Source organism: Symsagittifera roscoffensis, chromosome 7, assembly GCF_963678635.1.
Source record: "Symsagittifera roscoffensis chromosome 7, txSymRosc1.1, whole genome shotgun sequence".
Classification (NCBI taxonomy): domain Eukaryota; kingdom Metazoa; phylum Xenacoelomorpha; order Acoela; family Convolutidae; genus Symsagittifera; species Symsagittifera roscoffensis.
In genome coordinates this window covers 15,875,190-15,887,768 of record NC_087068.1, presented here as the reverse complement: position 1 = coordinate 15,887,768, position 12,579 = coordinate 15,875,190, and the positions used below count along the sequence as shown (strand labels likewise).

The 12,579-nt window shown below is 35.0% G+C and overlaps 2 protein-coding genes across 2 annotated transcripts in view; both read left to right on the top strand.

Annotated features, from left to right (window-relative positions):
- LOC134851911 (uncharacterized) overlaps positions 1 to 12,579 on the top strand; it is a 46,664-nt gene that overhangs the window by 6,284 nt on the left and 27,801 nt on the right. The gene's annotated exons all lie outside the window — the stretch shown is intronic.
- The window catches only part of LOC134850944 (centrosomal protein of 164 kDa-like), a 556,693-nt gene that overhangs the window by 537,718 nt on the left and 6,396 nt on the right, over positions 1 to 12,579 (top strand). Inside the window, exons 5-10 of the mRNA XM_063866773.1 lie at positions 8,104 to 8,523; positions 8,842 to 9,164; positions 9,493 to 9,696; positions 9,863 to 9,994; positions 10,270 to 10,441; positions 11,198 to 11,320. Of these exons, the coding sequence (XP_063722843.1) occupies positions 8,104 to 8,523; positions 8,842 to 9,164; positions 9,493 to 9,696; positions 9,863 to 9,994; positions 10,270 to 10,441; positions 11,198 to 11,320 (1,374 nt within the window). The remainder of the gene's footprint in view (positions 1 to 8,103; positions 8,524 to 8,841; positions 9,165 to 9,492; positions 9,697 to 9,862; positions 9,995 to 10,269; positions 10,442 to 11,197; positions 11,321 to 12,579) is intronic.

Below are 12,579 nucleotides of genomic sequence, written 5' to 3'. Positions count from 1 at the left end.
CTTAGTCTGAAGGTAACGAATACGCCTGGGACGGCAAGTATCTTGAGATCAAGTTTGACCGGGACCTGTTTTTTAAACGAATTATGTCGTTCGAAAATATTGTCGGCCTATTTTTTGGTTACTTTTGCTAGCTAACTTGCGAGTTTTTTTACGAGTACGAAATTTTGCTTTTTTGTTGCTTCAGTGTTCTGATTTAATCCTGCAATTTAAATTTTAACTAGCCTTGAAATATGATATTTTACTTTTTGCTTTTTCTTTGCCTCGCGAAAATTGTATTTGGCCTGAATGATTCAGGCATCTATTTTATTTGTCTAGTGCTAATTTTGGGTTGTTTCCAGGGAAACTGCTAAAAACTTTAGAATAGAAGTTATAGTTTGAAGTTTTTCATAGCCTTAATTTTGTTTTCGGACCTGGAATTTAATCCAAGTTTTATCTGCTCAGTTGCCGCTCGAGAATTGTTTTGAACTTCCTTTAAATGACGTTATAATTCTGGACGTCTTTTTTACATGTAGAACATCATTCCAGAAAATAGTTTACGTTTTTTCCTAGTTGTCTTGACTAAATGGCTCTCCTTTTTCCCTTCCAGTCTGCTAGCTTGCAATGCTGTACTTTTGTTATATCGCAAGTGGTGAGAAGATGATCTTCGCCTCTGTGTTGTGTTTGTCTTCTTTCTGGCGCTTATGAAAGATTGTTTAGTCATTTTGCAGGATGATTGTTCCGACTTTGACAAAAATGACGGAATTTTTCTGCGCTGGGTAAATTTTTTCTCCAGACAAATTTCGAGTTTTGAGTTAGTGATGTCGACAGAGTATTTTAAATCATTCAAATGGTATTGACGTCTTTTGTTTAAATTATAAGAGATATCTTACTTTGATCATTTTTCGAAAAGTTCGGCTAATTTGGGACAATTAATGCGCGAAATATTTTGTGCTATTAACGCGTAAGCTCTTTCAAACCGATCTTTTAGCAAACTCCTAGCGGCTCGAATGTCATTTAGCAGCTCTTTTTGCGGCACGAATGTCATTGTGCAAGAAAATCAGCTTTTTTGCCGCTAATTTAGACTATTGTTTTTGAAGTTGATCAAGCTTGTTGATAAACCGTGAGAAGGAATGAAACATAGCTGAGAAACAGTCGCTCTTTTTCTTGACCTTCAAACGCAAACTTTCTTCCTAAAATTTTTAAACGGCCGATTTTAAAATGATTTAACAGAAAAAAAAACTAAGGAATAAGGTACATGTCTTTTAAGAACTATGCTTCAGTTGCAATATTTTTTTTTTCATTATTTTTAAGAAAAACCAGGGAAAAATAAAATCAAAAAGGACAATGAACTGAGATAGTAGTTGCTGCAAGTTGCAACTAGTCAACTTCAAGCATTCTTCGCCCTTTTTGCCTTTTTTGTTGATTATTGCGTTTTAAAGACCATTGAACTTTAAAATGATTTGTTTGAATTAACAAAAAGACAATTTCAATGGATTCAAATATTTATACTTGTTGCATTCAAAAGTTTTTTTTATACATCATGGATGTTCCACAGCAGATGAGTGCTATTATCAATCAGGTTACGGATAAGAATGTGAGAGACGTTGCTGCTGATGGCAAACAACTTGGTATCTGGTAAGAGTGAACTTGCAGAAAAGGTCAGCGACTAGCAAATTATTTGTTATAATTTGAATGAGCGGTTGAGGGTACAGGACCGTTTTTACCAGTGAGGATTCCATCCTAATCAAAAGTCCTCCATATGATCTGAAATTATTCTGGTCATTTTTACGAAAAGAATTTGGTTACTTTTTGGTTATTTTTTGGTTACTTTTGCTAGCTAACTTGCGAGTTTTTTTACGAGTACGAAATTTTGCTTTTTTGTTGCTTCAGTGTTCTGATTTAATCCTGCAATTTAAATTTTAACTAGCCTTGAAATATTATATTTTACTTTTTGCTTTTTCTTTGCCTCGCGAAAATTGTATTTGGCCTGAATGATTCAGGCATCTATTTTATTTGTCTAGTGCTAATTTTGGGTTGTTTCCAGGGAAACTGCTAAAAACTTTAGAATAGAAGTTATAGTTTGAAGTTTTTCATAGCCTTAATTTTGTTTTCGGACCTGGAATTTAATCCAAGTTTTATCTGCTCAGTTGCCGCTCGAGAATTGTTTTGAACTTCCTTTAAATGACGTTATAATTCTGGACGTCTTTTTTACATGTAGAACATCATTCCAGAAAATAGTTTACGTTTTTTCCTAGTTGTCTTGACTAAATGGCTCTCCTTTTTCCCTTCCAGTCTGCTAGCTTGCAATGCTGTACTTTTGTTATATCGCAAGTGGTGAGAAGATGATCTTCGCCTCTGTGTTGTGTTTGTCTTCTTTCTGGCGCTTATGAAAGATTGTTTAGTCATTTTGCAGGATGATTGTTCCGACTTTGACAAAAATGACGGAATTTTTCTGCGCTGGGTAAATTTTTTCTCCAGACAAATTTCGAGTTTTGAGTTAGTGATGTCGACAGAGTATTTTAAATCATTCAAATGGTATTGACGTCTTTAGTTTAAATTATAAGAGATATCTTACTTTGATCATTTTTCGAAAAGTTCGGCTAATTTGGGACAATTAATGCGCGAAATATTTTGTGCTATTAACGCGTAAGCTCTTTCAAACCGATCTTTTAGCAAACTCCTAGCGGCTCGAATGTCATTTAGCAGCTCTTTTTGCGGCACGAATGTCATTGTGCAAGAAAATCAGCTTTTTTGCCGCTAATTTAGACTATTGTTTTTGAAGTTGATCAAGCTTGTTGATAAACCGTGAGAATGAATGAAACATAGCTGAGAAACAGTCGCTCTTTTTCTTGACCTTCAAACGCAAACTTTCTTCCTAAAATTTTTAAACGGCCGATTTTAAAATGATTTAACAGAAAAAAAAACTAAGGAATAAGGTACATGTCTTTTAAGAACTATGCTTCAGTTGCAATATTTTTTTTTTCATTATTTTTAAGAAAAACCAGGGAAAAATAAAATCAAAAAGGACAATGAACTGAGATAGTAGTTGCTGCAAGTTGCAACTAGTCAACTTCAAGCATTCTTCGCCCTTTTTGCCTTTTTTGTTGATTATTGCGTTTTAAAGACCATTGAACTTTAAAATGATTTGTTTGAATTAACAAAAAGACAATTTCAATGGATTCAAATATTTATACTTGTTGCATTCAAAAGTTTTTTTTATACATCATGGATGTTCCACAGCAGATGAGTGCTATTATCAATCAGGTTACGGATAAGAATGTGAGAGACGTTGCTGCTGATGGCAAACAACTTGGTATCTGGTAAGAGTGAACTTGCAGAAAAGGTCAGCGACTAGCAAATTATTTGTTATAATTTGAATGAGCGGTTGAGGGTACAGGACCGTTTTTACCAGTGAGGATTCCATCCTAATCAAAAGTCCTCCATATGATCTGAAATTATTCTGGTCATTTTTACGAAAAGAAAACCATCAAATTTCTTGGTGACTTGCTAGTTTTTTTCCGAGACTTGGGATACAGTTAAGGTACGGAGAGCTCCGTGAGCGCGTACCACATTATTCCGGGCACAGAAAAACTACCTTATGGATTGACCCCGACGTTTTTTGTGAAATTTGTCAGGTTGAGGATAAATTAGCAACAAATCGAAAAGGAAGAAAATATACATGAACGAGCGTCTTCCTTCTATTGAATCAAACATTTAACAAGAGGCAATCAAAAATGGTTGCAATACATCTTGCTGGAATTGCAGTGTGTCAGTTTTGTGTGAAAATGACCGTGGGCAAGTTAGTTATAAAAAAGTGGACTATGTGGACGGTTTAAAAACTGGAAAATACTATCAAAAAACAACCCATTGCTATAAGGGCGACCAGTTCTAAGCGCTATGCATCCGAAATGGAAAATGAAGAAAGAAAGAATCATGAAACTGTACGGTAGTTTTTCTCTCAAAGTAAAAAAAAATAAAACGTGAACGCGGAAAGGTGAAGCATGTAAACTCTAATGAACTCTAGTTTGTGGAGATGGGAGCAAACCTTCAGAACTGAAATTTTGTGTTAATAATTTTGATGTAGCTGTTACCTTTACATCGGTTGAATGATCAAAAGCGTTGGCACTACAGAATAAACTATTTTTTCTCCAAAAATTGGCGTTATCTCATTATCTGTTTTGTTTTCTCCAAATTTTAGCATCCATGGAAAACTTCAATTAGTAGCGAACGAGTTCCACTTTTATTTGTTTCTTTTGCTTTTTTTGTAGATTTTGTGTTGAAATAAAGAAAATATAAAAAACACCTTAAAACTGGTTATAAATCTCAGTTTCATAACAATTCAATGCTCTTTAAAACGCAATAATCAACATCCATGATGTATAAAAAAACTTTTGATTGACACAAGTATAAATATTTGAATCCATTGAAATTGTCTTTTTGTTAATTCAAATATATCATTTTAAAGTTCAATGGTCTTTAAAACGTAATAATCAACAAAAAAGGCAGAAAGGATGAAGAATACTTGAAGTTGACGAGTTGCAATTTGCAGCAACTACTCTCTAAGTTTATTGTCCTTTTTGTTTTTTTTTCCTTTTTTTTCTCAAAGATAATGAAAAAAAATATTGCAACCGAAGCATAGTTCTTGAAAGACTTGTACCTTATTCCTTAGTTTTTTTTCTGTTAACTTTTTCAATTAGCATTTAAGCTCGTCTATAAGTAAATATCTTATCCTGGTTTTCTGCAACCTGAAAGAAAAGTGTCTAAAACAGATAAAGACCCATAGTTGAAATTTTCAGCAATTATGTTTGAACAAAATGAAAAACAAATTAAATGAAGTTACAACGTATAAACAAAGTTGACTGAAATAAGAAAAGTTATTACGTAAATCAGATTGCGATTCTCAGCAGTCTGTTGATCAAATCTTTTCAAAGTAAAATGGAGCTGGTTAAAAATACTAAAAAGATCTGAAAATATGAGCCGATAATATCAAAAATCAAAATGTAGAAGTATATCGGCCATATAAACAATAGGCAGAGGTCGGAAAAAGAAGTAATACCTAAAGCTGAATGTCCATTTTTTTTGCAAAAGATTCGCTCAGTAACGCTAAATCATGATTCCTTGGAGTTTTTCATGAAATTTAAATTAATAAGCTGCAAATTATAGCTCTTACTGAAACATGGCTGAAAGATTATATGGAGTTTTGTGTTTTCAGTTTGGCAGGTTACAAGTCTATAGAAACAGTGAATTGGAAAAAACGCGGTAGACGTGTTGCTTTCTGGAGCTTTCTAATTTAAATGCTCATCTGTTCGAGTTGAAAAAGCAGCGAGTCAACAAAAGATGTATTTTTACCAATTTTTATTCGATAGTCATGGTCCAACACAACTCTATATGGGATCACGAGGTGGTAGAAATTGAAGCACCATTTCAACTTGAAGACTAAACTTTGCTTTAAAACAAAATTTTGAGTTTTTGGATATCTGGAACGTTTTAGATAACCATGAGACTGCTGAAGTTGAAAAAGGATACTGAAGGTATGAATGATTGCGTTTTACAGCTCCTAATAGCTATTCAATATAGTAGCTATCCAATCGGAAAAATTCATTCCTAAGCTTGCAATAAAAAATGAGGAAGTGTTGGATAACTGCTTACATTTAAAATGAGATTAATAAAAAGAATAAGTTGTACAAAAATACTTGAACAATAAGAGTGATTGTAATTTTGATAAATTCCAGGAACATTGAAAAAAGCTGGAAAGATTGTGTCCATAATCAAAAAATTCTTTCCTTGAGAAACGACCTGAAGGCAAGAGACATAAAAATTCGAAAAATTGTTATGAAGTCATAGTCATTTTGGAAGTCATTTAATAAAGTCATTTTCTGAAGTCATTTTATTAAGTCGTTTTCTAAAGTTTTTTTTTCTGATCTAATTTATTAATTTTATAAAGTCATAGGTGAGATCAGCAAAAAGGAAAAGCAAGTGAGTTCAAAACACAGCATTTTGAGTGCAGAAGATTAAAACGATTTTTTATTGAAATTGGTCAGAAGCTAATCGTAAGTATTACCACACCACAAAATCTAAAAAATGTAGAAAAAGATAATAACATGTTTTTGGAAAGCATTTCATCCCAAAAGCTTACGAAGTAATCAAAAACCTGAAGAAAAATACAGCCATGATAGTAACAACCAAAGTAACAACCAAATCAAAAAAGTTAGTCCGGTTATATCTGAGCTACGTAGTTGCCTTTTCAATCTGTGTAAAGTTGTCATATAATCCTTAAGTTTATAAGGTTGCTAAAGTTCAACCAATTGATAATAGTGGCACATTTTCAGATTGTGGTAACTACATACTTTTATCTATTCTACCAAATTAATGGGATTGTTTTCGTAAAATTGGTTAGAAATTGCATGAGAAGTTTTCTGATTAAATATGATGTACTTACAGCATGTCAAATTGGATTCCGAAATGAAAAATGTACAGTTGATGCTATCTTAGAACTCACTGAACAATTAGTGGAGAACCTAAAAGAAAATGATGGCTCCGTGTGTACATTAAAAGATCTTACAAAAGCGTTCGACACAGTTGATCACAAACTCTTACTGAAAAAATGCGTACTCTATGGTTTATGAAGTGAAGTTGTTCATCTGTTGAGGTTTTACCTTGAAAATCGTAAACAGTACGTTAATTATAACTTTTAATTATCAGACAATAAAGCAATCTACTATGGCGTACCACAAGGTTCCGTCCTGGGTCTTTTGTTGTTTTTGCTGTATGTAATTGATTTGTCGAACGTCTGTAGGCATAATAAAGTTGTGCTGTTTGCTGATGGTTGCGCATTGTACACAACAACTAAAACAGGAAATCAGCAGCAGGTGAACTCTGATATAAGAATTGTTGAAAATTGGTTTTTGGAGAAGAAGATTACCATAAACAAGGATAAAACATCTGAGTTGATAGATCACCGAGCAAGATTTAGCTGCTCTTCTCAAAGTTATATCGTTGTGTGTTTGGAAATCTAATTTTTCATTCAATTGAACAGGAATTTAACAGGATCAAATTTTTTAACAATAGACCCCATAAAAACTTTAGCCTAATAATGGATGAAAAACTGAAAAGGGCAGCTAAATCTTGCTCGATGATCTATCAACTCAGATATTATTTTAACGCACCTACACTGCTCAAGATGTACAAAACGAATATTCAACCAATATATCAATATAGTGTACTGATCTATGGCACAGCTAATAAGACAGTCTTTTAAAATTTAGAAAGCCAGCAAAGACTCGTGTGAAGGATTTTTTTGAAATTAAAAAGTAAGAAAGTCTGAGACATAATCAAGACAAACATAATTTGTGTTTGGTTCGAAAGTTTTATGTGAAAGAGCTTTTTAAACTCATGGTTAAAATTATAAGACGATCTTGTGGAAATAAAAATTTTCATGAATACATAATTGAACAGTAGATAACAGATACTATCCACACAGGCGAAACAAGAATAAAACGTTGCAGCCAAAATAAGCTGACTACAAGAGCAAAAAAGGAAAATCGAAAATAGGGTTCGTATTTTTTTTAAATAAGTTCTTACAGTTGGATAAAAACATTCTTCTTCAAGCGTTAACAACTATCAATGAAGCTTTGGACTTGTTTTTCATAAATTAATAGACATCTGTGTTTGTGACAACGACAGTTTTTTAAGTATGTTATAGTAAATTTACATCTTTTTGTTATTGTATTTTTTGCTCATCTTATTTTGATTGTTAGACAACACCAAAAAAAAACAGAATTTTTTCTTTTTAGATTTTGATATTGGAAAAAATATTGCGGTCCTTTTGTCCATATGATCTCAGTTTAAAAAAATTAGACGAATAGATTTTGTTTACTGAGATGCCGCCCAACAGGCTGATGCCTTTTTGGTATTCTCCCAAGCCGAACTAAATTGTAGACGTACAATTTCATAGAATGTATCGTTCAAAGTTTGCTTGAAAATAAATTTATTATTATTAATTGTCTTAATTAGTAACGATTTAAACTGTCTGTTGGCTTTCATGCTTTACATTTTAAGCTTCGCTTCGGTAGAATTAACAAATTGATTCACACGGGTTGTTGTTATTAGCTTTTTTCACTTCAGGAGCCTTCAGACACTCATGCACCGGATACGGATTTCTCACTTGGAGGTACTTTGCACATGCAAATGGGAGACATTGGTTACGAGGAAAGTGAGACTTCAGACATCGGTTTGGGCAATTCAGATGCCAAGTCGACTTTCAAAGCATCGAAACAACTGGAAAATAACAGTTCATATCGTGATGTACTATTGGGATCTGGCGCTACTCGTAACATAACAGTCAATATGCCGAACGATCAGACTGGCGCAGATGTAATTGGCAGGCCTGGTTTGAAAAGAGAGAATTCGGGAAACGTGGGAGTAGGCAGTTCGGAGGAGGACGAAGAGGAGAGCGATGAAGTGGACTTTAAGGATGACCAAAGTCTGTCTGATAAACTAATCGCCAGTACAGATAGACTAAGATACAGTCCCGATCAATCTCTTGTAAGTAGCACAAGGAAAAGTTCATTGTTGTTTGGTGTTGTTACAGTCATGAAGTTGTTAGACTTCCTTAAGATTAATGGACGAAAAGCCATTTTGCCAATCGCTTGTTAAAAAGAAATGGAAAATTATCTGGTTTGTTCTTCTGAAGATTAATCAAGTGGTTAGACTTGTTTCAAATTAATAAACCAACAGCTATTTTGCTGAGAAGTTTAGTGTCTTATTGGTTCGATAACTTTTTCACCAAAACTTGGATCCGTTTTTCTAAATTAAGTGACCAAACGGTTTTCAAAAAGCTTTAAAGTGGTTGGAATATTTTAGAATGCATCATTGGTGAGTCCTCCTAAGACGCCAAGGACTAGCTTCAACAGATCTCCAAGAAAAGTGAACATCCCAGCCTACCCTAGCTCAACCACGCCTCGTGGAACATTGAATGCCAATACAAGTGCCAATGCTAACCTGGTCATCAACCCCACTACCCTCGGGAATTCTACATCGCCATTGGTTTCGCCTAAAGGAGAAGGCGCATCCGCGAGTACCGCGGGTGGCGAAGAAAGCACGACGTCGACTGCGGGAACTACTAAAGAGCGGGAGGTTGATGAGGTACAATTGAGAAGAGAGAAAGCAGCAGTGGCAGCCCAGAGGTTGGAAACAAGCAACCATGTTTCATCACATTTAGCATCGTTCGGCTTGTTGTTTTCGTCTTTTTTTTTAAGACAGGTCATAAGACGATTTCAATTTTCGAGGTGCTATCACATTATGATTTTGACTGTTTTGGGTTGCTCGGTTATAAATCTGGTTTAGTTGAAATTTATGTTAGTCCTTAAAAATTATTATTAGCTGTCACCCATTGGTTGAACAATTCAGCTTCTGGTAGAGACTTTCTAAAGTGAATGAACTCAAAGCTAGCTGTGCTCTGATGTCAATGAAATCAAAGTCAAAACTAGATTAGAACAAAATTGCTTTTTTCAGACGTCTGCAGGATAACCAGTTGATCACAGATGCCTCAACTGACATCGAACATGTACCCGGAGGGGGCCCCGAGTGCTCAGATGCTAAGCTCTACTCCAAGGTCAACTCCTTATCCAGACAAGTGAAGCAGAATCTGCAGCAGCATCCACACCAAGGAAGTGGGGTCAATGTTGAAGAAATTGCAGAGCTGCAAATGAAAACTAAGTGGGTTTGAAATCTTTTGTTAACTTGATAAATGACCTGAAAGTAGAATATGTATTTTATTAAAGACCTGCTCAAGGTTTATGCCCTCTCGATCAAATTTTATTAATATTGTTCAATTTGAGTGTTCTTCGATTTGTGCGGAGTTGAGATTGAACTGTGATTGTAGGAATCTCAAGGCGCAACTAGAAGCTTCTCTAGAAGAAGAAGAGCGTGTGTTGCGGGCTAGTCATCAACAATCTCTGGCTCAGTTGCGGGACAAATTGAGAAAAGACCTGGAGGCGAAAGAGCAGCAGGCTAAGTTAGTGATAGAATGTGTTCATTGTTTTTAGAGGAACTAACTCCGCGTCTTGTATTGCTGGTCGTATGTCTAGTTAGAAAATAGTACTTTAATTGAATCTTAGGTATCTTTCAAATGGCGATCTCATTCCAACAATCCCAGTCTCATTTCAATTGAAAGATGCTATAAAATATGGCTCAAACTTTAAAATTGGCTGTAGAGCGATATTTGTGATCTTATCAGTGCTAGCGGGTTTGGTGCAGCTTGCAATATCTAATCGGTATTGTCTTTTTCAGCCAAGAAGCAGAGGAGAGAATTGTGGCTCTTCAGAGAGAGGTAGATAGAATGAAAGAGGAGGAAAGGAAGAAGGTTGAAAAGGAGCGAGAACAGCACTTGAGGAGACTGAAGGAAGAACAGGAGCTACAAGGGAACCAGGATGGTGGGAGGAGTAGTCGACTGAAAGGCGAGGTAATCATAAAATGGCCCGGAACGGCTGGTAGCTATAAATTTTGCATCTCACATTTTTAAGCCTTGTTAAACGTTGTTCAGCCTCTTCTACAGGTCGCGACGATTTTTTATTCAAGAAAAGCAATTTTTTTGCGGTTTGATTTTTGATTTCTTTTTAAGTTTAGTTCAGTTCCTTTATTAAAAGGAAGGCCAACTCCACTATCGAACAGCAAAAGTGTAAAGGTAACAAGAAACGTGATCGACTTCTAGTTTGAAAGTTTCAGATTTCCCAGCGAAATGAAACTTTTACCTATTGATCCAGTTTTCTCAAATTGGTTTAATCTCATCAAAAAATTTGTCAATCATAGATTGTTCTGGAAATTCAAAGAGCTTTAAGGGCATCTGCTTTTTCTTTGAAATTCGAAGTTTGAAATTTCACGTTCTCCCGTCATATCTCAAAGTCCCTTAGTCGATGTGGGACGGAAAGTTCCACGAAGTTTAAGAGCGCGAGAAGTGTTTGTAAACTCTTAAATTTACCCTACAAGGATGCTCGGTAAATAATATAAGACCTCCCTTTCTATTCAAGTAATGCGAATGGAGTTATATAGCGATTAGATGGCTGTAATTAAGTTCAGTAGAAGCTGCGGCGTGTCAGTGTGCAAAAACTGAGCATTTGGTAATTTAGAAGATGCTCTCTTAAGTAAGTGTAGTAGACGTCTTATTCTTATATGGCTTATTAGTAAAAATAATATTTAAAAACAAACCCATGTTTTTTAGCTTGATGTTAAACTGAGCCGCCGTGAACGGGATCTCCAGGAGGTCTTTGAGATGAGTGAAGGGGATCTGGAAGCCAAGTATGAGCGACTCTTGAAGGAAAAACAGGATGAATTCTTGAAGAAGGTGACTTTTTTTAGCGTTTAATCATGAGTTTATCGAGCGCCCTGAGTTTTTGACGTCATCCGAATCACAGATGATAGATTTTTATATGATACATCACTCGGCCCTCTCAAGTAATAGTAATATGGGCTCAACAAGAAATAGGGGCTCAAGTGTGGTATCATTCTAAAATCTTTTCAGTCTTAACTCCAGTTACAGGAAAAAAGTTTTTCAAATAATGAGAAAAAAAGAGCTTTTCAAGAGTCGATGAACTATAGGTCGCGATCATTTCTTGCGTTTTGTCAAAAAAAGTTCCCTAAAAGTTGTTCGGGCTTAAATTTACTTTTTCGTGGTTTGACTTTTGATTTCTTTTCAAGTTCAGTTGATATCCTTTGTTAAAAGGAAGGCAAGTTCCTCTATCGATCAGCAAAAGGTTAAAAGGCACAAAAGAAATGATCGAATCCTAGTATAATAAAAAGTGATCGACTTCAGCAGAATAAAAAAACTAACCCATTGATCCAGTGAATTGATCTCAAATTGAATTATTTTTCTATCAGAAAAGTGTCAATATTTTTTCTTTGAATTTCGAAATGTGAAGTTTTTAACGCTTGCGATTAGCTAACGTTATCAAATTGGAATCTAGACTTTTTTCGGGTTAACAACTAGGTGAACAAAATTACTGAATCATTTGTGCAGCTTTCAATTTGTTGAAAATTCAAATTTTAATACTGGGTACGAAAACTAGTAGACGGTTAAGGGACTACGCTCGAATCCGGTCAGCACCTGTTTTTTCTTATCCTTAAACATTGAGCATCAAAAAAAAGATCAGCCTATGGGCACTCCTGCTTATGGTTTCTTTTTTTTTCTAACTTACGTCGCAAATAAAAGTGTTAATAATTTGGTGCCACTTTTGCTTAAATCACGATCTGTAGCATTGGAAGTTTCATAGCATCTTTTATCTGCTTTTTTTGTGACTTACCAAGCGTCCGTGGTTGAGTGGTTAGTGGGTGAGACTCATAATCTCTAGGTCGCAGATCGAATCCGAGGCGTACCCGAATTTTTACTAATTCGAGGCTTTTTTTACGTTTTATTATCGCACTGTATAGAGCTGTTTTTTTGTCGTGTTTTCGCTAGTGTTTGCTAAGCGAATCTTCGCTTCTGTGTAAAAGGAAGGCAATCTCCGCTATCGAATAGCGAAAGTGTAAAAGTCACGAAAAACGTGATGGACTTCTATGATCGAATTCGGAGTTTAAGTACCAGATTTCCCAGCGAAATGAAAATTT